Below are 25,985 nucleotides of genomic sequence, written 5' to 3' on the forward strand. Positions count from 1 at the left end.
GACGCGACCGCTCTGGTTGCTTTTATCTCGGCGTTCCTCGCCACGTACATCGTCACGGTGCGCGTCGTGCTCTCGCAGAAATTTTCGTGTCGTTGGGAAACGTTGCCGGCCCAAACCAGCGTTGGGAAACAAGCGAGATAGTAAAGGGGGGAGGCGCATGGTAAGACTTTTAGATTCGTTGAAGGATGAGTCGAATCTTTGAGGAAGATTCTCTTGGAGGATCTATCTTTCCAAATGTTTTATCAAGAAATGATAGGACTATGCTAGAAATAGACAATTGTATTGTGTCTCTTGTAAACTTTTAATTGTTTTGATGATAAATCAAACATTAAGATAGTAATAACAGAAAGTATGTTCCAAGAAACTCTATTCTCATAAATTTGAAGATTAAAAATAGAGAACTTTCGAGTCTTCTCAAGTGGATTCCTGGGTCATCAGGAACTCATCAGCTGTGTGCGAGTACTACCATATAATCTAGACCCAGCGCAACAACACGGTATATCGTGAACCGTTCGGTTTAGTAGAAAGTAACCGGTTACTTAATCGGCTGGTTAGAAATCCACATAGGCACACGCATTTCTAACCTTCGTGTCTTTTCGCCTGTCCCGGATTCCGTTCAATCGAGCAGTCGGAGCGTTTCTTCGATGGTACTCGGAAAAAAGCGAGATCGGCGGCACGGCGAGAAACTTCCCGGAAGTATGCGGACTAGCGAAAAGTTATTGCATTTCTTCCGCGAGTTTTTCCGAGCGAGAAGTTGCTCGTTGTCTCGGTTGAACACGCACAATCCACTTCGGAGAATATCGGAACGGGAAAACTTTGAACGCCAGTCTCCGTCTTCTCCGTTTGACTTCGGTTCTCATAAATCGTTCGATAAATATTTATATTTGCGTGAATACACTACCAGAATATCGTGAACAGTTTCGACGTTTCCTTTCCGTTTATTTTATTCCTGATTTCAATAACGAACTGGTAATTAACAGCTCATTCGCGCAGAATAAATAACGGTTGATGGTTCGCTCATTGTGGTCCGGGGTGTTTTAAATTTCCAGTCGCTTTCCTGAGTCTTCTATACAGAAAATTGTATTTCATTGATTAATACTATTACTTCGAAAACCTTCATTATACGAAGTATATTCAGTATTTTATACTGAAGTATATCCAACCTTTATTCAGTATAAGAAAATTCCCAAGATTCCGTTTAATTCTGTTCTTTTTAAGTCAGTATTAAAGAAAACCAAACTTCAATATCTAATTTTAATATCTAATTTCAATTTCTCTAACTTCTTCGATGGAAATATAAATGTGTCACGGTCTTCTCTTACCAATCATAATTTCGTGAATAAATACCTCTAACGGGGATCAGTAAAAATACTTAACAATCGAATAAAATAAAATGGCAAGTCTACTTCGACGTATAATTAAAAAATGATCCGAAGCTTTCGCGCGTCCGTGCGCGTGGATGATCGTGACGCTAAATGATTTCCTCCGAGAGAATCGGATCTATTCTCGACGCTGATACACGCCGGCGGATTCATGGGCTGCGGTAATTGCGAGGGTATAGGCGCGTTCGTTAAGTTCGGATTGCGCGGAATTCGAGGAAGAAGATGAAAGAGGGACTTCTCGGTTGGCTCGGCTCCCAGCTGGCTCGCGGATTAGCGGGGGCGAAATGATTTCGCATTTGGAATATCGGAGAAAGATATAAGGGTGCCAGGGAGGGGTGGGCGAGGCGAATTCCGGTGCGAGTGGATTATTTTCGACGACGCGTTTTGGCACTTTCGATATTCGGGTCAGCCTCTCTTTATCGCGGATTCCCGCCAGATGTGGGGAAACCACGCGTGATTCTTCGGCACGTTTGCTGCTGAGACAGAGTGTTTAAAATTCTCGAGGAGCCGGAGTAGTCTATTTAATGAAACGGAAGCTGGGAAATCGAGATTTATCGTAGCAGGGACACTTTTGATCTTCTGGTAATCCACGAAGTATAGATCCCTTTCACTCGATACGTTGGTGTAAAAGTGTACCCTTTAAGGGGTAACGCCACTCTAAAAGTCAGAAAATAAGATGATCTTCGGTAATTTTTCAAATAAAAACCATACATGGTATAGAAATAAGAGTAACAAAGTTTTATTGCATATATTTTCAGAAAGGTATGTAAATTTTTTAAACATTTTGATTCCAAAAATGGGCGGCTGTAGGTGTTGGCAAGCATCGTTTTTTCGGAGGGCTGCATGGTCGATAAGGTTTTTCTGTGACGGATGGTTTTAGAAGAAAAAATCAAAGATTTTCTCATATCATATACCAAAATCTAAGGAACATTGTAGAGGAATTAAAAAATATTCATAATTATTAATTTCGTGAACATTTAAAGGTCAAGAAAATGACGAAAATTTTGGCATTAAAGTGTTCATAAGAAAAGAATTGATAATCACTCAAAAAACCACTCCGATGTTCCCTGAGTTGTTATTTTGAACCACTGCACAAAATTTCAAGTCGATTGGTTGAAAATTTTTTGAGTTATGATTCCGGCCACTTAAAAACATGTGGTTTCGAGAAAAACGCATTCAAAGTTTCATTTGCCATTTGGCTCGCAAGGATCTTTGACACTCTGCAAATGGACAATAAAATGTTTTGAAGAGAAAAATAAAAAACAGAAACTTGGGAGTGAAAAACACGTCTCATTACATGGTGCGTCATAACGAATACATTGTAAATAGCTAATTATCGTACGAGTTCCTACGAGTTAAAATAAACACATCTGTCCTCGTGTTCCTGAGTTTTCTCCCACTTAAAACTGTTTTCCTACATTCTTCACACAATAAAGCATCATTTAAGCAAAGAAAATCGCTTTTTTCCAAAATTTTAGAGTAGAATTACCCCATAAATCTGGTCAAAGGAATTTGTCGACTATATCGTGTTAGTCGAATTGGTTTAGGAAATTTCAATATTTTAAGAAAAGCGATTTGCTTTTTTGATGATGAATACTTTACTAATTAATCTTCAATTACTGTAACATCGAGTTGCATGAAAGATAAATTTACCTTTTGCAAGATTTCACATCTAATTTCATAAACAATTCATCGTCTTGCACTCTGTAATACTTCTCTCCGCGGACAGAAAAAATTAAATGTCCATGTTCTGCCTTATTACAGCACCGAGTTCGTTTTCTGTGAAACAGACGTACTTAAGGTCTGATTTACAATGGAACCAGATAAAATCTTAGGGCGGAGCGTTTCGATCGACCCGATAAAACGTTTGAGCGCGGTCCGTCAAGTGGTTCGAAACGAATTGACGCGTGTGAATTCTTCGGGTCGGCGCAATTGACCCTTGGTATGCCGTTCGAAAGAATAAGATCCCGTCGGAGCGAGAAAAAGGGGGACGACGTTCCGTCGATCCAGTTTCCAGATCGCCTTGATTTCTCGTTGAGCAATTGACCTTCGCCGCTGACTCGGGCCAGCGTGTATCGCGCGACTCGCTCCGCGTTTCCTCTCTGCCCTCGGTTCGTGTTCCAGCCGCAAATTTAACCCCTTACCTTACAATTGCTATTATAACTATCCTCTTTAAAACTGTATTATGCGTAATAATTATCCAGAACACAAAAAATTCTACGTTCATTAATCGAGATAGACACAAACAGAGAAAAAATAATATTTATATTCATTATGTACCTATGATTTGACTTTGAATAATTTAAGTTTCTGTTCGGTATAAAGATTAATTGTTCACAGGAGATAGATAATATTTAATTTCGACTTGATTAGAATACAGTAATAATTACATTTGTCGAATTTAGTTTCTAAACTTTATTATAAGCTTTACTCGATATTATAAGGCAAGGAGTTAAAATTCCTCCGGATTCCACCCGCGATAAAGGGGGACCGGAGACGTGATATTTTTCCGAGGAAAGGACGGAGGAGGCTGATACGACGAAGCCGAGTCACGTTCAACAACCTGGCGACCTTCCTCGGCAATTCCGCACGAATATACATCTCGCTCTATTTTCGAGGCTTGTCGTGCGCTTACGCAAGTCTCGTTACTTCGGATTCGCTTAGCATTAAGCTGTATCCTCACGCGAGTCACGCGTGACGCGGAATTAACTTTTCGTAGACGAGGATTTTATAAAATATTAAATACCTTAAGCAGGGAGGAAGGTAAATCATTAGAGAGAAGGTAAGTTCTTAAATATCAGAGAAAATGAAGACTTGGTCTTTCATTACTTCAATACTTTAATTGTTATATTACGTGCAAGCATAAATATTTATTTACTTTATAAGAAATAATATAGAACTGTGATATGAATGAAATAATATTTTTCCTATTTTATGATAGTAAAAGTTAAAATTCGATCGAAATTCGAATAAATCTGTCGTCATTGACCATTTAGATTTTTTTAGCCCCGTTGACCGAAGAAAATTGAATTTCTGATAATTAATTGACCGAGGAGGAAGAAATAGTAGATATGAATGACATGTTGTTGGAGATATTACATTTGAGTCGACTATAGTACTCGCCTGAAATATTGAATTCTATTCATTGCTCTCTTATTAACGGGAATAACTGATTTGATCCTTTGCTACATTTAACTGGTCTTTATCATATTCCGGTCACATTCAATTAATTAATAGAAAGCGGATGCTTGTGCATTTATGGCAGAAGCAACTGAATAATAATTCGTTCGATAAAAGTAATGTTAATGGAATTCAACGGGGATTTAGTACTCTTCTTTATCTGGCTGAAACATTATATTGGCAATAAAAACAGGGCTTTGCATAAACATCCACGGTCTACTGATTACTTTATCTGTTACCTGTTATCTTACGATACTCGAGAATTTATTTTCTCGTTCAGAATGATAATCTCGCAAACTAATGAGAGTGATAGTTCGATAACTTCGGCAAGTCGCACAGAAATAAATCGAATTATATTTCAGTCTCGAAGATGCATGAAATATGTACTTCAAATGTTCCGTCTAATTTCCAATCAATTATTCAATTAATTCACATAATTAGTCGCATCTCCTTGAAACACGACCGCTAATTAAATTTCATTTTCACTATTTCAAATTTAACAAGAAACAAGTATATTACGGGAAAGGGTATGCAGATAATATTAACAAGTACACGCAAGCAACACTCGAATGCCAATTCACAAACCCGAGTGTTATCTCAGAAATATGCGAACGAATATATGAGTCACGGTTCACAGGTGTTTCCAATTACCTGTCTCAAGTTGTTTACCTTTGCAATAATCTGACGCAACGCGAAATTGTGGTATTCAGTTGTGATCGGTGCTAGGTGGTTTTGGAGCCGAAATTCAAGGCGGCTAACGGGTTCGTAGATGATGACGCTATCGTTAAAACAGAGAGAAAGAATGTGACCGTGTCGCTGGGTCCACGTGGCGAGATTTCGAGAAAATAATTGCTCCGCGTCGGAGCCGCGGATTAAATCGACCGTGCGGCCCACTAAGGAGCGACCAAAGCATTCTTTCTCACTGCCGGAATATAATTAGACGCAGAAGGAGCAATGGAGCGGTAAATCATTCGGCGCGAGTAAAGATCAAGGGGAACGAGGGACATGAAGTTTCGGTTACCGAACTCCTCTCGGTCTCCTCGAATATCACGATCTAGGTCCGAGGAAAAAGGAGCCACTGTTGAATCGACAACGATAAAATAACTTCAATTGGCACACGGTCGCGACAGAAACCGTAAAACAAAGGATTAACTATTGTGAGGCCAAGAAGGTGATTCTTGAAATTGAATAGTTGCAAAGGACATTAAAAGTATCTATATCGTTCAGATTATTTTTAAAAACCCATCTCGTGTCGATTACGTCCTCAAGTTCAGCAACCAAGAGTCTTATCTATAATTAAGTCTAATAAATACGTTTTTATTGCACACGCGACGAGCGGTACCGTAAACGACGAAATAAAACGAGCATTCCTTACATTTATATAAATTATCATGTAAGATAATAAGCAAACTGCGGCTTCATGCGGTTACAGCGCATAAAAGTCACCGGGAAACTGTAAAACGCAAGAAATACTTTCTGTTCGATTCTTTTAACCGCTGCTTCGTTTTGTTTTTCGAAGATGTCAATAGGAAGAGAATTTCTTCGAATTTCGATAAGTCTCGTAATCTCCCAACCGCAAAACGTTCTCGTAACGTTGAGACGAAGAGTGGGAAAAACATTATCACGCAGTACAGTAGTATCTTCAGAACCACTTGTTTTAATTTGAACTAAACACGGACCCCTGAATTTTGAGCTCACCCTGTGTTTACTTCTATTCTAAACCGTAACAATCATAACAGAAAAACAGTACATACTAAAATTATAAACTTTAACGTTCAACATCGAACTCCGTGTAAGACATCACTACGTGAATTGAAATAAAATACTTTTGTTCCGCAGTGTACACGTGAGAATGATTGTTAAGTCAGTTTCAACATATATCGTCTACGTCTCGTCAGGAAACGTTGAATATGTCTAGCGAAAAACCCGATTGCGAAGAGTTAAAAATAGCTGGCGAAATTTCGCGAGAGCCGAACGGTCTCCGTGGAATGAGAACCGTTTCCGGGAAGTGGGAGAAGCGTTGAGTGAGGCCTTGGGTTTCGCGGAGGAAAAAACTGGAGGAGGAGTAGAAAAAAGAGGCGAAAAAACTCGGCGGTTCGCTCGACTCGGCCAGCAGGCCTCCTTCTGTCATTGATACCCGCGAAAAAAAGAGCCTCGGTCACGCTCCAAACGGTTTTTATGAGTCTACGAGAGTGCACGCTGCGGCCGCTCGCATTTTTTCCCTTTTCTCCCCTCCGGTCGGCTTGCTCGGAAGAACTGGCCCTCTGCTCCCCGGTTCCACGCGAAAAAAAGTGTCGGCACCGAAGAGATGAGACCGCAGTTAGGGTATCGGGTTTCGCGATCCCAGGAAAAAACAATCGTCCGCGTACAAAAAATTTACTACTCGTGTTCTTTTTACGCTGTGGCGCCTCCCATTAATGCTGGTCCAGTTTCACGGAATTCGGAGCACCATTGACGTACGAACCATTCCCAGGGGCGTAGGAATTGTTTTTTCCTTATCTGTGATTTCTGTTAAGTGCTGGATGAATGAATACTTGACATGGGATATTTGAAGTTCCTTGTGTTAAAGTCATTGGGGAAAGATATTAACGAGCAAAGTAAAATATAGTAAATTTGATTGTTTAGTAATTGTGTGTATTAATTTGGTATCAATTGATAAATAGAGACCTCGTTACTTTTTTGTAGATGGGACGCGGTATCGTTCAGCTAGAAACGTTGAGTATCCACTGATAAGATAATTCACAGCGCAATTGCGAAAGTAGCCGAGCAGCGGGGGGTGAAACAGAGATGATTCGTGTGTTTCGATTGAAAAGCACGCAGAAAATTTTGCACGATCAACGAGGAGCGTCATTAAGTAGTCCAGACGAGCTCCCTCGACGTTCGTGCCCGCAACTGTGTATCGGGCTTTTGTCTTTCGGCTCGGCGTATCCGTAAATAGAGAGACCGTGTCTCGCCGTCGACTGTAGGCTCCTTATCTCGCTCCCTTTACCCCGTGATTTCCGTAAACATATAGTTGGCGGTCGGCCAACGCGGAATGGAATACATTATTCGAGGAATAGCGAGCGGCAGCGAAGCGTGGCTGGCTCGTTACACATCCCGCGTGTATTAATCGAAATCGCTGGTACGCGTAATCGGTTACCGTACGGTTTATCGCTCGGTAATCGTAACACAGTGAGATAACGCGTGATTGGCGGACCTCGTTTTCGAGTGCTGATTAAAAATAATTAATTGTGGCTGCGATATTGACCGTAAGCACGGCGGGGGGAGGCAGATAGCTTGTCTTAGATTCCTTCGTAAGCACCGATACACTCGTATTTTAACTATCTCACTTCAACAAATGACTAAAAGAAATTTTGTTTACAAGATAATGAAATTCCAGTTACGATTATGGTTAAATAAAGATTTCAGTGATTCCAGTCTCGGGAATTATAAACAATACATCAAGATCGCGATAGTAGACGTATTAATCATTTCAGATTCAGTCTTCCAATCTCCACGGTCGAGAAATTCTAATTTGAAAACCGAAAGCTTCTGTATCGATCGCAATCTCCTAAAGGCGTACTAAATTTCACCGGTTACGTGCCTCTCTTTATTTTTTTTTTTAGAAAAACTGGAAAAAGTTCAGTGACACAGAACGTGCCATGGAAGGAGTTGAACCGGAGGCATATGTTGCTCCCGGCGTATAAAGTGAATTTCTTTCGCTCTCTCCTTCTATCCCCCGTTCATCCCTCGGACGAACGATTACCGGTGCGCGGCTGTTGGAAACCCGACCTGATCCCCTCTCTAGCTGCCTCGTCATTATTTGATTTTTACGTCGTTTTCAGTCTCCATTCAAGCTCCCAGGCCTGAACTTACCCCGTGGAAATCACCCTCCTCCGATCGATCAACCGTATCAACCCTTGGAACGACCCACCCTCGCGCAACCGTTCGACCTTTTATGCCACGTTTCGCCGGATTTATTGATCGTCCACAGGCTTTCGCTGAAATATCCATGTCGAGGACCGACCAAACTGCTCTCCCTCTCTCTCTTTCTCTCTGTACCTTCTTCCACCCCGCTATTCTTCATCCCTTCCCACTGCGAACCCCACCCGCCACCGGCGTCGAATGGTATTTATACGCCGGGGAAATATTCATTCCGGTGCCAGTCGTGTGTATCACGAACAGATTCACGGACAGACTACTCGTTTCAACCCGTTGACCACTAGACAACCACCTATAAAGCTAACTTAGGGGGTGGGTGCAGCGTTTCTTTAAACATTTTGTTTGCTTGCAGCTATTACTAGGTAGTAATATAAATAATAGTATAATCTAATTCTAAGTATGTAATCACGAGTTGTTATAATGACACAGAACAATCAAATGATAACGTTTTCAGTGACCTATTCTTTTATATTGAAAAGTAGCCTAATAATTTTCTTTAAGTAACACTCCTCAAGTGACTAAATTGTATTACTTAATATAATTTGCTGTTGCAGATTTGTAATTGCTATTACTACTGAGAGTTTGTTGAAGGAATACTTAAGCTTCGGTTATTAATTATCAGTAAACCACTTAATACCTGTCTGTAAATAATTGAAGACCCATCGCGATACTTAATATTCTATGCTCTTCTCCGGTGATTGTTGCTTCCGTGCTCTGCGATTTATGGTGGATCGATATTGGTAAAGAGTTAAGGATCGTTTTTCTTTAACAATAGTTTACAACTCCTATTCAAAGTCTCGTATTGAATTGAGCTGGAAGTTTCTGCGAAGGTAAATGTGATTAACTGACTTGGAATGTTTGCGCCAGATTTCGTGGACGTTTTATTCGAAACTAGGTTAAATGTAGTTTTATGTTCTTTAGTGAAGATATTAGGGAATAGAAAAAGGGGTCAGGAATTTTATTGAATGTGAGGTGAATGAATTTGAATAAATTACTTTGATTGTCCAGAATTGCTAAGAAACATTTTACGCGACGGTTTCGACTAAAATTTTACGACTCTTGAATTCGTGCTGAGTAATTGAGTGATTCAACGGATGTAATTAGAGGGGTTAAGCGTTAACGGGTCGAACCCATTAACCAAGAGCCGAAGGTTGTAGAAACAGGTATTCCCATGGACGCACGAGTACGGCAAACTATAATTAGAAGACGCGTATTTATGTAATCGTGGGAAGTGCCGTTCTCTCGTTTTATTTCGAGCCACTGGATGTCTCTCTCTCCTCCTCGCCCCTCCACTCATTCAGCTATTTGTAGAGGTTCTTTTTCCGTGGATCGGCGTGCCACAACCTCCTGCTCCGATTCCAGACCACACAGTTCCCGTTGCCCATCATCCCGATGGAGATTAACACGTTCCCTAGCGTGTGTCACTCTTGTTCCCTAGTTTGAGTGACGGCGACACAAATGAATTGGCTCGAGTTACTCATTTTTCAGCACATTCGGAATGAATATAGAACAGATAAAAAGTGTCACATGAAATGACAAAGAAATAATTTGAAGGAAACAAAATGCAAATGAAGAGAAACATTTAGGTCGTGTGAAGTTTACTTAAAATTATCCAGTCGAAAACGTTTAACTTTGACACTGAAGAATAAATAAATAAACTTGTTCCTAAAAGTCTTACGATCGTGACAATCTTCTGCGACATTCTATCGAATGTAATGTATTCTGTGCGTGAAATGTTTTTCAGTAGTGCAACGTGGAAATTATTATGTCACGCGTTACGGTTTCGTATAACTACTCTTCACGCGAAATACAAAATCATGATCGTCATCGATACGCGATCAACGTTAATATCCCTCGGCAAGTTTCCGAAGCCGGGAGAGGCTTCGCTGGGGCGCAGTCACGATGAATATTCAGCGACACTGAATCGATCGTTTTAAACGCAGTTAATGCGCGACAATTACGGGCCTTCCCGTGAAACGCGTATTTAGAATCGATTACTCGGCTCGTTCATGCAACCAGCATAATAATCAGGGTCTAGGAAAAAGTTGTTTCTGCAGCGAGTCTCATTGAGCAATTTAAATCATGGCGCGTGCTTCTAGCATCCGCCTGAACATGTGTGGGAGAGGCTCTGCTGTAAGCAATCGATATCATGGAAACTTTAACCCGTTACTAACTCGAGTATAATTTTAACTGATTATCTTAAATTTATATATTATGAAGACGAAGAAGGTAATTCATTCCTCCATTCCTCGAAGAATGTGTACTTATAAATAAACGAAGAAAATTTAGATGCAGGAAATTCTTGTTTCTGTAATAACAATGTTTTACTCAAACTAAGCATCACTCTTATCTTAATGGTAATATTCTCGTCGCTGATGTATTACAATCTTCCAAAATATTCGAAGCATTTGGCAGCTCATCAAGCCATAATTCAATTATACCGAGCAGTGTATATTTTAAACATTGCGGACCGGTTGATGCACGTTCCAATTAACCCCAGCATTAATCATTCGAAGGTTAGTCCTTTCGCCGCCTTTATCGATTATCGAACAATTTATCGATTGCTTTCAATCGAGAGATAATATATAACTTGTCAAAACTCAATTTGATTACTGAAATGTTAAGGAGAAGCAAAGCCTAACCAGCATTTGCCTTTTAAATTTTAAACACGGGGTTCCACTTACTTAATGTTCGCTTTGAAACGTATAATTAAAACTTCAAATATTTTGTTTCAAATGTTCAGACTTTGTACCGGCGTTCAATTTCGAAAAAAAATTGAGAAACCGCCGTTCCCCATAGGCTATGTCATCCTGATTTCCAGCGCGACTCTCTCGAGGAGAGAAACGCGTCTTAATTTCGAAGTCACGAAGCGTCCGAGGCGGGATCTCTCTAGATTTCCCAGGCTATCGCGAGCCAAACGAGCGTTCCCCTGTTCACCGACGTCTGGCGAAAATAGAGCGGCGGTAGTAAGACGTTTTGGCACGTGGTCCTCCCACCGGGACCAATTTTACAACCGTCGACTACTCGTCAAAGCTTAAGCGGAGGATTCCCGCCGCGAATTCCGGCTGCCGGTCGCTGCCAGCAAAACCCCGAATATTCCTTCTGGCCCCGTGATTTTTCCACGCGTCCGATACCAGCCGCCGAAAATATTCAAACTCGGGTTTCATCCCTAAAGATAGCGGTCATGTCTGGCAGTCACGGTTATTGCATCGCTAAAAATTGAAAGCTGTTGGACAATGTAAATAAATAAATCGGTTTACGCTAGAAATTGGGATTTGTCTTTTGATGCTACAACTGTGGTAATTGTAAACGTGTTTTCAAGCGAGAAGATTGTAAACAATTCAAGTTTATTCAAGTTCATTCGTTGTAGTTTGTAATTACTTCAAGATTTTAGAAATATTTAACCAAAAAGCTAAACTGATTAAGGGAATATTCATTTTCGAAACAACCCATTTAATAGGTATATATTACTCGAATAAAAATTTTTTAAAACATTATTTGCGGATATGCACACGTACATATATAGGAATAAGGTACACACTTTTTAAAGACTTTGTCACAGCTAACTGATAAATTTCGTCTCCTCGATGCCTTCAGCATTGATAAGACCCAACTAAGTAAAACGAAACGCGTATTAAAATCTCTGCAAAAACACGCTTGACCGCGATACCCGATTGAACGCTACTCGACTCGAAATCTGCAGTCTAAGAAATCGCTCTAATAACCCGTAATTATTCGTGCGCGAAGATTAACGGCGAGAAGGGTGTTCAAGATTTAGCTGAGCGGAGGGAAAATCCATAGATCATGCCTGTTAATATTGGGTCTCCGGAAGTCGGGCTGCATCACGAGGAATTGCATCACGTCGAGCGAAGTTCGAAAAAGTTAATTGTTAATTAAACGGTCCGCAGTATCGCTCGAATGCACCAGCCGCGTGTGTACGTGTGTCCGTATGTCCGTGTGTCTGTATGTTCGTGCTCGTCGACGATCGCGGAACGAGAGGCAATACGCGGCCGAGTCAACAGGTTAATCCTGTGCAACATTAACGTGACGAGTCTCAATTACGTTCCCGCGATAAAACGCCGACTCAGTCGGACCAGTACTCACGGCATTCTCTCCCTCCCTCGCGCTCTCTGTCACTGTCTCTCTCCATTCCTCGCCTCTCACACGCCGAATGCAGAAACTAAATCCGATTCGTATTATTAATGGCGGGGGCTATCGCGGTTGCGCCAGCCGCTGCCCGCTGCCTCCGGATATATTAATGGCTTCCGAGTAAACGTGGCAGCCGGTAGCCGCCGCCGCTGCCGCCTGGCTTTTGCAAGGTTAGTGACATTTACCCGAGTCGCTTTAGGCTCTCTGTATTGGTCGGTCGATCTCCTGTTTCGCAAATTGCGGACCGTTCCTGTTCCGTTTCGACGCGTGCTTGGGAATTGACAGAAGTGACAGAAATTGTGCGAAATGTAACTTGATCGTTGAATGGTGGAATTTCGTGTGTTTACATGGTCTAAGAATTTGAAAACGAGGAATATGATAACATTAAATATCGCTTAGTTGTTCCTTCATATTTTTGTAGATTGTTTCAGAGGAGAATAGACTTTTATGTGGTTTCAGTTTCCTCGAATCTACCCTCGAGCGAATTATAACGGTTCCGGACTCGTGTGAGCAACTAAAGCTGTTCACGGTTGCTGGAGCTTTAATATTTAACATTCTTCGTGCGAATTCGCATTTCAAGAACGTAGATTAATGTAAAACTGTTCTAGGAATAAACAACTTAATGCTATCTGCAGTGGTTTCACAATGTGTTGGGGCAACAGGAAAAATTGTTAATCGGAATACGGTAATGAGTATTCAGTTATTCAGGCAAGTGTTACGGCAACTTCAGTGCTGAGGAAACCGAAGGAAACATAGGTTCTTCGGGGGTAATCATGAATGTCAATCGTCAGCGTGGATTCCAGAATAGTTTCTTTCCCGTCGACCGATTTAGAAGCGTGCAAGTCACTGGAATTTCAAGTTCGTTCGCGGTTTCTATTAATCGGGCTCGACAATTCTCGCACGTTTCCTGCTACGGGCGCAATTTTTTGCGAGGGGCAAGGTCAGGATCAAACTGTCGTAAGTCATCGTTTGTAACGGCTTGCTCGGACGAAAAAGAGAAAAAAAAACAGAAGAAACGAGAAGAAAAGAAGAAACAACGGAGTAGTTACGATCTTAATTTCGCGGCCTCGATTATCAGCGATCAGTAATCGTTGTCTTCTCCACCGATGGCGCGTGTTTTTACGGCGAACCGATTAATTTGCATTCGCATACGTTCCATTAACGATCCCCGTCTACTCGAAACAAGAATCTTCGTCATCGACGTGTTTCCTCCTTCTGCTTCCTCCACTGTTCCCAGTAATGAAGGTTAATTAAGGCTGCGTTAACAACGGCCTTTATCTGTAGCCCCACCTTTTACGTCAGTACTGCTGGTCTTACTTTTCGTCGTCGTACTCCGAGTAAGCTACATATTGCCAGTGCAATAAAAACAAATAATAATAATAATAATAATAATCCACCTACGATGATACCATTTTTCACTTTCATCGATCACGTAGTACTTAATCTGTGAATAATACAAGACAGACAACAAAGGAAGCGATTGATGGATCTATTTTCCACCCACGAATTATATAATGGAGGAAACAAATGCTTTTCCGAACAGGAAACAGGCTGCAGATGAATATAATCATCAGACTATTTAAGAACGAAACATGTATTAACTATAAATACCGCTTTCAATAAACCATACAAATTTGTCCTCCATTCAAATTCTATCAAGATTGCTATAACCATACAGATTTCTGCATTGCGTAATAAATGCCCTCGGTTCGTCGATCGCAAACATTTCATTATTAATAGGATCAAATCGAGGTGTAGATGTGAAGAGAATGTTGGTAATCATTGTCCAGCGCGAGTTTAATTCCCAGAGATTTCAGGGTGCGGGGTTCCCTGGAATAGTGTAATTCTCGTGCCACCCGGTATATGTACCCGTTACACCGAGGCTTAGCGTATATACCTGGAACGACGTCCGTGTGCCCAGCCTACCTGTCCAAATGATGCATTGGCCGGGCGCATAGGTGTGCGCCACGGCTCGGCTGCCCGTGAGACGAGCTCTCAACCAGCACGTGTGCGTCACGAAAACTCGTTTCGTATCTCTTTCTCTTTTTTCTCCCCTCCCCCCTCTTCTCCCACTCTCTTATCCGTCTCCTGGTTTTACCGTACGCGCGTGTATGTGTGCACGTTCACGCGCGAGAGCTCCGTCTGCGGTGAAATTACGTCACGTAGAAATCATGGTAATCACACGGTGGGTGCAGAAAGCGTAGGAATGCAGCCGCTAATTTGCACCACGCGATACACATAGGCCGAGCACAATGCCGCGTCGCGATAAAAAGACAAAAAAAAGGAGGGCCGGGAAAAAAGAAAGAAAGAGAGAGAAAGAGAGAAAGCGAGGAGAAGGAAAATCGCGAGACTCGAAAAGCGGTGCTGTATTTTTCACTTCGTACCGTCGGTTACCTCAGGATTCGTGTTCCTGTAGACACCGTGACGATTCTAGCCTTTCAGCGCATTCACCGTCGAACCTGTTTTTAGAAAAATTCGATGGAACTAGAACATTTCCTTCCCTTTCGAACGGAAACTTGTCATGATAATTCCACGCGCGACAGTCGGTTCCTTGGATTCTTAAAATTTGTGGCACTAGAAATCTGAGATTTATGGATCTAGAAATCTTTGAAATTCATGAATTCAGAAATATTCGAAGTTCATAGGTCTAGACATCTTTGATGTTTTTAGGTCTAGACATCTTTGATGTTTTTAGGTCTAGACATCTTTGATGCTTTTAGGTTTAGATATCATTGATATTCTTAGGTCTAAGAGTGTTTGAAATTCGAGGTGTAAGAATGTTAAGCAATTTTTAAATATCTCTCGTTTTGGTAACAATGTAATCTTGTTAATGGATTTAAATAAGCCTTAGGAAGGGGCAGAGAAGACGTTCGACTATATATAACCTTTTGTTCCCGTCCGATAATCTCCGATTACGAAATCGGCCGCGAGAGGGTGACCGAACGCAAAAGCGTCGGCGCTGTTCACGAGCAGACAGCGAATAAAACACAACGCGCGCGGGTAATAATCCAGTGACCTTTGCCAAGCTGGTTTTCCAGTCCAATTACGCCATAAAGAAAAGCCGGGGACACGTCAGTCGACTAAGATACTTGTCGAGGTTGGACGTGCCTCTTTAAAGGACAACCTCGACTTGTTCCCGCAGCCATTGTGCTCGTGAACGCATTGATATGCGATCGATGCCGCGACTTTCAAGAGTTCTAGTCATCCGAATATATTCCCGATGCCTTCGTTATTTCGTGCAGTATCTTGTCTCCGCAAATACACTTCGCCGCTAGCAGACGATAAGCATAAATATGCAATGAGATCGCGATGGTTTCCTCTTGTTTTAGTGTTGCAATCGGGTTTCTGATCTAACAGTCTAGACTGTATTATAATTATAACGGGTTTATTGTAATAACCATGATTCTAATGATGCCATCGAGATTTTACTGTGAATATATAGGTTCTATTGTTTTAAAGACATCCCTACCGTGGCACAATCAAAGATATAACAATACCAGTCGCAATTCTACTATCAGTTAATGTGTTAACGCAATACAGATCACAGATCTATGCTATCAAGAAAACTTCCACGATAATAATGAAAACTCCAAAACAGCAAAGAAAAATGTAGTCGATGTTTCCGTATTATCTTCCTGCGGGATCCAAGCACCTGGGCTATCCAAAGGTAAAAATTACTTGGGAATCACGTGCAGCGAAAGGAAAAATATCCTCAGCAACGATCCTAGTCTCGAAGCGGAGGAAGCGTTAACCGTCTACCATAGCTCCCCGCTGCGAGAGCAGGTCAGGTTAAAAGAAAGAAAAGTAGGGACTCGGAATGGTAGAAAGAGAAGCGAGGAAGAAGGCAGACAGACAGGTGTCTGGGCGCCATCTTGGCCGTCTCGCGCGCCTCTGAATGTCAGGCCTCCGACTTTAAGGTCGAACGAGAGGAGGCGCATGAAGAAAGCGGCATTCAGCACATCCTACAAAATTCATGAGTCGTAAAATTCGAGGCTCTGGTATAATCGAATCGCTCGCTCGTTGCTCCGACCTCTCCCCGGATAAGAGTGAAATATCGTTTTCACGACGCCGATACGCGGCTCGACGAATGAATCGCGATTATCTTGTTTCCTTTCATCCCGAGAGCCTTGCCCCAACGACAACGACGACGACGACGACGACGACGACGACGATGCGTTGCGTTGCCTCATTCCGCGACGCTTTCAGCAGTTGCCGATCGAAGCTAGATACCCGGCGAGTAATGGTTTTAATGGCGGCCATAATTTCCGAACGCCGGAGACACGGCTTTGTTTTATCGAGCACACCGCGAGAGCTATCGACCATTCGAGTACACTTCCTCCGGAGTCCGTGTCGAAAGTACCCTCTCCCGGTGGTGATTCGTGTCGTTCGAGCATGACGCTTGAACACCTCGGCATTTCGCTTAATGCATGTACCAGAATTTTATATTTCATCCGCGATTATTTTACAATGCGTTCTGTGAAACCGTTCAATCTTGGTACGCAGACATTAAAGCATCGAATGTGAATAAAAACTGCGGGTCTTAGGGATTTTATTTTAGAGATGAATTTTCATGAGTTATTTGGTCTGATTAAAAATTTCTCTTAATTAGTTAGCACAGAATGTTGTAACACAAGTTATAACATAAATTTCTTCGTGAGTATAGTCATCAAAAACAACTAACTGTTTAATCCGGATAGAATTTTTTAAAGGAGAGTCGCAAGCCTGAAATGATGATTTCAATGTACTAAGAAGAAAATGCAACCATTTTCTTTTCTTTGGTAAAATCGATGATTACAAAGTACCTCTTGAACTCCTCCAAAATTCGGTACAATTTATTCAACAAATTTTATCCCTTTACATTCGAGAGGTGTCTCTCAGTTACCACTTAGTTTGATATAACAAAATTATAAAGTCTCATGTATAATATTAAACTTTGTGCAATGTATGGGTATGTGAAATATTGGAATGCAATAGCTTTATTTTTTAGTTTATGTGTGTTTTCTTAGCAGTTCAAAGAATGTCGTCTATATTTGATCGGAGAACGTGGAATATTTCTAGTCAAAAAATTTCGATTGCAAAGAGTTAAACAGCATTTAATCAACATTGTAAAAAGTGTTCAATATCGAATTCCACGAAAGAGGGAAAATCGCGGGAACGTTAATACTCTCGTTTCCTGTGTCCTTGGGCGGGTTTTCAACGTCGAGCGCCGATTGCGAGGGTCGCGTGGCCCGTTGCGTGCTCGTGGCATGATTTGTAAACAGCTGGCGACGACCGATCAATGGCCCTTCCAGGAAATTCGTCTCCCCGTCTGTTTTCCGAGACAGTACGTCGAGATGATCCGCCGCGCGTTGTAACGCGCTCGCCCCGTGTTTGGTAAATACCGCATGAAAATAAATTCCTCGCAACGGTCGGGGAAAGGGAAAGCGGCGAAGGTCGAGGCAGAAACGCGCGAGAACAGATTCGCGCCACGGCGACAACTACTCGTGCGACGCGTTTTAACTGTCTCCTGAAACCGCGATTATCGCGAGCGCACGTTTTTAGCGAACGTCGAACGATAATTGCGCGGTTCGCGACCGAAAGGTACATCGCGTGGAAACCGGTCCCTCGAACTCCAAAAGCGTGCCTCAGTGTAGTGTTCCAGTGTTAAAGAATATAATTTCTTGTGTTAGATCAAGACACGGTAGACTCTGGCGATGTTCCCTTGATTCTCTGTGATGAGTCGAGGAAGATACTAAAGATAAAACTTTGCGTGGACAGTGTTAATTCGAAGAATAAAGTATTACTTTGTTGCTGGAATCCTCATGTTAGTCGACTGATTCGCAACGAATTCGAGGTATTTTGCTCGACGCTTGCTTCTTAGTTTAATAATGTATACAATTATTTTAGACGTTTAACTCGCGTCTGTTAAGAATAATTACTGTCTCCCATAAACAAAATAATAAGTATTAATTTAATTACACTCCAAACTAAATCAAATTAACACGTTGAATGCTGAACGATTTTACGGAGCAAAATACACGATGTAGTAAATAATAATAATATCAAGGTATGTGATTGAATTGTGTTATCATTGTTGCACGGCTGTTTTGATAAACGTCATCGCCTTAGGTTGCATTATTTCTAATATGGAACAGTTTCTGAATAATTATTGTTTAATTGAGTGAATTATAGTATATCAAAATCGTATAGTAAATCAAAAAGTTCAAATTTAAGGATATTTGAATCACCGCACCATTCCAATAACGACGTAATTTCGAAGTATTTTCAAACTACCCAAGATTTAAATGCTTCAGCCTGTCTCAATAAATTTGCGTTGGGACGTTTGAAATCGGAACGCGTTCAACGGAATATCTTCCACCGAATAGACGTTGTGTTCCAGAGAGCGTTCAGCTTCGCAAGAAATGCGTCGGGCATCTTCTCGGAACGCGTTGCATAACGCAGACGCACCGAATCCATAAAAAGGGATATATGTGTATAGTTTATTTTTATATATATATATATATATGTATAGTAAATTTATATATATTTTCTCACGAAAGAAGAGTGTACCGTGGGCCTCGCGTGACTCGTCGTCGGAATACTTGTGAGCGAGTAAGACGAAGAAGATGGAAAAGAAGAAAGAGAGAAGAGAGACCGGCCAGCCTCGAACGAGCAAAACAAAAGAGGCCGCGAGGCAAGGATGCGTAAGGCCTTTTTTGGCGATACTCCCGGTGTATGTCGCCGAAGAAGCCGGGAGACTCGGTCTTCTGGTCAGGCCAGTTCCGAGCGACCGGATTTTTCAAAGGTTGCCCGCACCCCGAACCTGTCCTCCCCCTTGTTCCCATACCGGCGACTGGTTTATCGACCGGCTGCTGTTCGCCTCCTCTTTCTCGGTGCTCGATTTCTGACCAGTGTCCGAGAAAAAGAGACACGCGGCAGAAGGAATTTCTGTCCTGTCGGCCTTCGAACATCTCCGCACTGCGTCGATTAATCTCATCTCTTTTCTCCTTCTCCTACTCCTTCTGCCCCCTCCTCCCGTCCGGTTTATCCATTGATTTAAACGAACAGTTTCGTTAGATCGATTAGAATTCAGTTTGCTATTAGATCGTCCAAGGTTTACTGATAGCGATACGTGTTTTTTGATTTCCTCTAATGTCTTCTGAAGATGAGATGATCACAGACGTCTTGAATTTTGGATGTTCCTAAGTAAATAATCGATATCAGTTCTGAAGTAAACAGTTTGTTTATTTCGAAACATTCAAAGTATATAATCTATTTTCTCGAAATAAGGTTCTGGAAATACATTAACAACCGCTTGAAATACGTTTACCCCACTTCAAACACTCGAACGTTAATTGAAATAATCGTAACCAAACAAACAATTACTGCGACTATTAAGATATGTCTGATTCCTTCATGAAAGCTTCGCAGAAATTTCAACCAACCGCCAATAAATTTAAAAACCGAGTAACCGAGATACCACGGAAACTTGTACAGTACATCGTTCAAAATGAAACCCCCAGCCCACAGGGATTCACTTCCAACGTGCAGGATTCGAGAACAATTTCCCGGCTAGATTTTCTACGTCCGCCCGGGCCGAGTTTCCGGCGCGACGGGGAACTCGAAGGAACGCGGCAGGAGGGAGGCGGAGGTAACGCGTTATGCATAAATCAAGAGCGACAACTTTCCTCCGTGTTTCCGGCGCGACTACGTCGCGCCGGTGCATCGTAGATCGGCGGACTTTTAATTTTATGGGCGAAGTTTCGTCGGCACTGACCGCGGAAGACCAGAGCGGAAAGAAACACGACTAGCGAATCGATTGTGGACGAATGTTAATTTAAACATAGCCGCTGGATGTTTATTAACGCCCCGGTGAAACTCGGGACGCAGAAGGGGATCTGTTTTCCATACAAATGACACGAGTCGCCCGTGCGGAAAAATCGCAGGTGGGAACCAGCAGCGACTTTCTTGGGACATTTCTAGGAGTTGTCTGTCGATACACCCGTGCTCTCTATTCGCTACTAATCACTTATCGTGTTCTTCAACAGATTAACGCAATTCTTCATACTTTGGAGAACGTGCTGAGTAATTCCTTTTTGCGGTTTCCAAGACTGATAACATAATTTCCTTATCGAACACAGTGTAATCTATGAGGACACTTTGTAGAAATTAAATATAGGGGGTTTAAATGGTATTGCCGTAAATGAAAATTAATAATGGGAATTATTAATTTTACATCGAATTAGAAGAGTACCTTCTAAGAGTCGTTGCTCGTTTTAATCTTAGACTGCCTACGTATGCCATTTAATTTTTAAAGCTTCTCCATCGTCGATTGTCTTAAGTGGCGATAAAACATGATCCACAAAGCTCGTATCAGGGTCCATTTATTTAATGAACATCTGTAATTGATGGGAAAATATAAAACTAAGGATGATATAGGAGATAAGAGTTTATTTATGGAGTTGAATTCACTTGAACGAAGCGCAAGGATTAAAGTAAACAAAGTAACAGTTGAAAACGATTTCCGTGACACAGGAAGCCGGGTGGTAAAGAAAATGTAAAAAGGAAATGTCAGTAACGCTTTCACCAAATAACGCAGGAGTAGTCCAGGCACGGAGGTATCATTTGGGGTAAACGTTGCAAAACACGAGGCCGATTTATGCAGCGCCGGTCGACTGAATAAGTCAGCCTCGTTTCAGAGATGCAAATCGCTCGGATGCAGAAACTGGTTGTTCCGGTACACGTCGTAGCGTAATAATAAGCTCCGCTCGTTCTCCGAACGGGTACGCGCGGCAGGTCTCTCCCCGGAGGCCCCTGGATCTCTTGGAAAACGATCGCATCGGTCCGTTTCTCGGTTCCCTATGGACTGGTTCGATATACCCAGCCGTTGAAAAGTTTGGAGCTTGTAATGCTTTCTTTCAGGATTAAAGTAAACGAACGTTTTGTCGGCTGAACAAACATTTCATTCAAAATATTCTGCTATTCTGGCGATGAAATGGTAGTTAATTCTTGTTGAAAGTGAAAGTTACGATTATACCGTACTTATTATCCAGAAAGATAATACGATAGGATGAAAGATAAATTTTACTATAAGTAGATACTTACTCAGTCCCATCCGTTTTACTTTATATTATAATAATAGCGATTAACCGAAGAAAATTTACGATTGTTCGCGAAGGATTTCTAAAGCAATACCAGCGAGTAAAATAGGCGAATGTTTCTTCAACGAGGGAACAAGAAAACAAGGCTTCGTTTGTATGTATCTTCAGACTATAATAAAATTTTGTGTCTGGAAAAATTCCGAAATGTCTTAGCATAAATTAGATTAGCCTCTCCGGTTCTCCGTAGCGTGGATTTTAAATGAGCGAGCGTGCGGGTAGCCGATAAAAGATAACCTCCGCATTGGAAATAACAACAATAAATCTACGAGGCTGGAGGAAAAATTGTCGCGGCAACAGATGTTTCACCTGTTCGAGGAACTCGCAGTCCGTGCGTTTAAATTGGAAAATCGTGTCTGGGTTTCCCGTCTCCTTCCCCTTCTCTTCTCGATCGAGGAGCGATGCTCGCGCGAAAATAACGGCTGGATCTACCAGCGCGCACGTATTTATCGCGTGAATCCAACGCGTGCATTGTAAAGTCCGCCGACCGAAGAGCTGAGATAAACACGCGCGTTCCGCACGTAACAGTATAAATAACTTGCGCAAGCATTAATGAATGCTTATCTGCCAGAGTCCGTTAAAAAGTCACGATATGTACGCCAGCCACCGACGGCGCTGTTATCGTGGCTCTTTTCGTACACGCATCTACGCGCGCTAGGAAACACTGGTACTCTGGTATATATAAGGCCATTTTCATTCTCTACACTGGTTAAACGCGCTTTTATCTGTTGGCACACCATTATCTGCTGACATCCATCCATCAGAGTAATTGGAAAATGGATACAGTTCAGAAGTATCGATTCAGCTGAATTCATACGGTTCTTTTGCTTTTCGATGTAGTTATTACCGAATCCTTTTTGTCGATTGTGCGAATTTCAACGAAACATTGGAACGTTAAATTCCTCAAATCTTTTCGCCTAGCAGAACCATATGGCGTGCCGAGAATCACAATGGTGTAACTCAACATTGTTTTCTTTCTAGAACTGAAAAGCTCTAAAATCGTTGTTTTTTTATTAATTGATCCAAATTATAACTGAAGTAAAACTTCATTTTCTGAAGTACAAGCATCGTTCGTTTTACACTGTTGTGATTCCCAGCACTCCATATGTATGTAGTTGCAACATTCGCCCCCCCCCCCTTAAAAAATTTACATTTTCCCCGAAACTATCTTTGATTACCCAAAACGTAGCAATACAAAAATATGAAAAGAAGATACAAACAAAACGAAGAACCGTGCGGTTGAATTAAAACGGAAAGATGGCGGAGCACCATGGAGAGCCGTGTGTAACCTTGAAACTTTTGTGTGCGTTGCAGGGAGCGGCGAGAAGCGGAAGTCCGGCTGGAGCGTGAACGCGAGAAAAGGGAGGCCAAGATGGAGAGGGAGAGGCTCGAGAAGCAGAGGGCTGCCGAGCAAGCAGTTCACAAGCACTTCGAGGAGTCCCTCAGGCTGGCACAACAAAAGGTTAGTCAGCCTTTACTGCCTGTTTTTCGCCGGCGCGCGTGTTTTTAATGACCTCCGGCCTCGCTCTCCGCGTCGGCGTCGGTGCCGGCAGCGTGTCCGACAGATGCTCGACACAAAAATTCCCGGGAATTATAGTCGTGCTCGCCACTCGGCCCGGCCGGCCGACGGATTCGGTTGGTTTTTCGTTTTGCCCGGAGCCGAGATTCCCTCGGTCTCTTCCATTCGAATCGTATTAATCATTGAATTCCATCGCGATCAGGTAAAAACCATCGGGTCCTGTTAGAGCATCTGAGTTTACGTTCCGCGTTTTGTTATTATTATGATTGTCACGAATACTACGGATTTCTAAGGAATATTTGTTCTCAGAGTACAATTTCGAGTGAAAATAAACCTGTTTTCGTTTTTGTTTGAGTTATACTTTAGTGACGCACTCAACAAAAGAATCGAATTCTTATTTCATTCGGATTTCCGTGAGTTGATTTTGAGAAGATTTTGGTAGCAATATTTATTGTTTATTTATGGTTCTATTAATGTGTGATCCCGTTGTTCTTACGACGTATAAGAAAGTATAGTCAAACCCCTGCAACCCAAGAATGATTATGATACAGTTCTGTGGGGTACTGGGTAGAGATTAATAACAAGGAAATCGGAATTCAGCCCCAAGGAGAAAACCCCCCTCAGGGCCGACTAAAATCAACGATCGTTGCTTTTCAATCCCCTATCCCGGCAGCTCGAGTTTTCCGGGAAATTGTCTTGGGGTGGAAGCGTGGGCGATTCGATTAAGGTCGCTCGATGGGGATAAAACAATTGGTGGGGATGCCGGACTTGTTTCGAGTTCTCCGTGATTCGATTACGAAGTTGAAGAGTCTGATTACGAATTTGCTTAACCCATCTCTTTCCTCGACACGACAATCTCACCCATTATTTCGAAATAATGAAATGAAAGATTGGTTTTATTTGAACAGGAAATTTTAATCGATGTCGACAGGACGATATTCCAATTAAGTATTTTCGATGAATATATCCTTCAGTGTCTTCCACGTAAATGTTCAACGATGCTGAGGTCACAATCATTCCTGTAGCAGTGTAATAAATGTAGAAATACTTTCACAATTGTTTGTATGAAAACCCTGGTATCTCTGAGGGCAGTCGAGAGTAAAAGGGCCGTGCTCCGTTCCATTTGAAACACACAGGCCAAGCGATAGTCGTTTCGTACCCTACTGGCAGAATAATTCAGTACATTTCCAAGCGGACGGAGGTCTGTAGAAAGCAAGTATTTCTCTGGAAAACCGCGTGCGCCACAGCCGCACGAAGGGTAGAGCTCCCTTTGCGGATTTTCACGGGAACTTTGTGCCCTCAGTCCCGCGGAAACCAGGAAATTTTCCAAAGCTAGAGTCCGTGCCCTATTAACATCTCATAAAATTGCATCGAATTCTACCGCCAATTCCTCGAATTCTCGAAACGTTGGAAACTACAGTCGACATATTACCCACAATTTCAAATTGTGCTTTTACTGTCCTATGAACTGAAAGTTTATTTACTCGTCTCCGGAGCATTCCGAATTTCATGATATCTATGAATATGCGTAAATAAACAGTTCATGAATAAATGTTCAAGAAAGAGTTGAATGATGAAAGCTCTTAACTACTTCAAACAAAAGAAGATACAACTTTCAATCGCACAAAAGAATGTCACTAGAGTAAATCCCTAAATAATACTTCCATGCTCAATGGATCAGTGCGGAAGGTCTCTCAATGGAAACACTCGGGACGCACAATATCGTCTAGAGACACAATTAATAAGAGGTTCAGGTTAGGTATAATTTCATTTCGGAACCGTTCCGAGCCTCGACGCAGAGACAGCAGACCGGTTGAGATCGTTTTATCTGTCAGTGGAACGTCGATCATTCGTTCTCGGTTCGGGTTCGAATAACAAATGCTCGGGCGACCTGATATGGAAAGCAAAACGAGGAGAAGTCGGGGGAAAAAGCAGGCTAACGCGAGTCGATCAGCGGGGGCCACCCTCGTCCCGAGAAAAAAGGGATAATCCGAGGAGAGAGCGAACGAAAGAAGGAAAACGAGTTCTCCCGGGGTCTCTAGGGGTCTCCCCTGCGTTCCCTGGGAGAGAAGGGTGGTTCCCAGACCAGATACGGGTAGTAGGGACATGCGGACGTTGAGAAAAAGAGAGGAAGGGAGATAGAGAGATCTAGAGAGAGACAGAGCATGAAGAAGAGGGATCGGGGAGGGACAGAGGCAATCAATGCATTCCAGCACCTGCCTTTTGTGCGTGTTACAGCCCTGACAGTCACCGAAAACCTGCCCCGCACTTCTGTGTACTTGGTGTGCCTGCCTCAGGGTCTCTCATTTCACGCTTGTTCTCAACCTGGAACGATTCTGTTCGATATAGAAATCGTAGATCTGTTCTTCGAAATATTTCGGTTTTAGGGAAATTTAGATTGAGGTGGTAATTTTGAAATTTTCTTTTTCTTTTTAATACAGCAGAATGGATTTTTTATGGAAAGACTTTATGAATTGAAAGAAAGTATTTTTAGACGACAATTTTCATGGTTCGAATGAATATTGAAAGTTTATTGGGTTGTAGTAAATGTATTCGTGTTACTTACATTATTTTTATATATTCTTGCCTCGAATTTGAGGTCTGTTGGTGATAAGTTTAGTTTGAGTTGATCGTGGAATATCTCTGTTCGCAATTTCCCACGTCTTATTCACATTTCCGTGCGGTCGTTTTGATAAA

At 42.0% G+C, this 25,985-nt stretch overlaps 1 protein-coding gene across 4 annotated transcripts in view; it reads left to right on the plus strand.

Annotated features, from left to right (window-relative positions):
- Positions 1–25,985, plus strand: part of Kdm3 (Lysine demethylase 3) — a 273,649-nt gene that overhangs the window by 220,188 nt on the left and 27,476 nt on the right. For all 4 annotated transcript variants that reach the window (XM_076368941.1, XM_076368952.1, XM_076368950.1 and 1 more), the window contains exon 9: positions 23,084–23,231. In XM_076368941.1, coding sequence (XP_076225056.1) covers positions 23,084–23,231 — 148 coding nt within the window. The remainder of the gene's footprint in view (positions 1–23,083; positions 23,232–25,985) is intronic.

This window comes from Nomia melanderi, chromosome 1 (genome assembly GCF_051020985.1).
Source record: "Nomia melanderi isolate GNS246 chromosome 1, iyNomMela1, whole genome shotgun sequence".
In the NCBI taxonomy this organism is placed as follows: Eukaryota; Metazoa; Arthropoda; class Insecta; order Hymenoptera; family Halictidae; genus Nomia; species Nomia melanderi.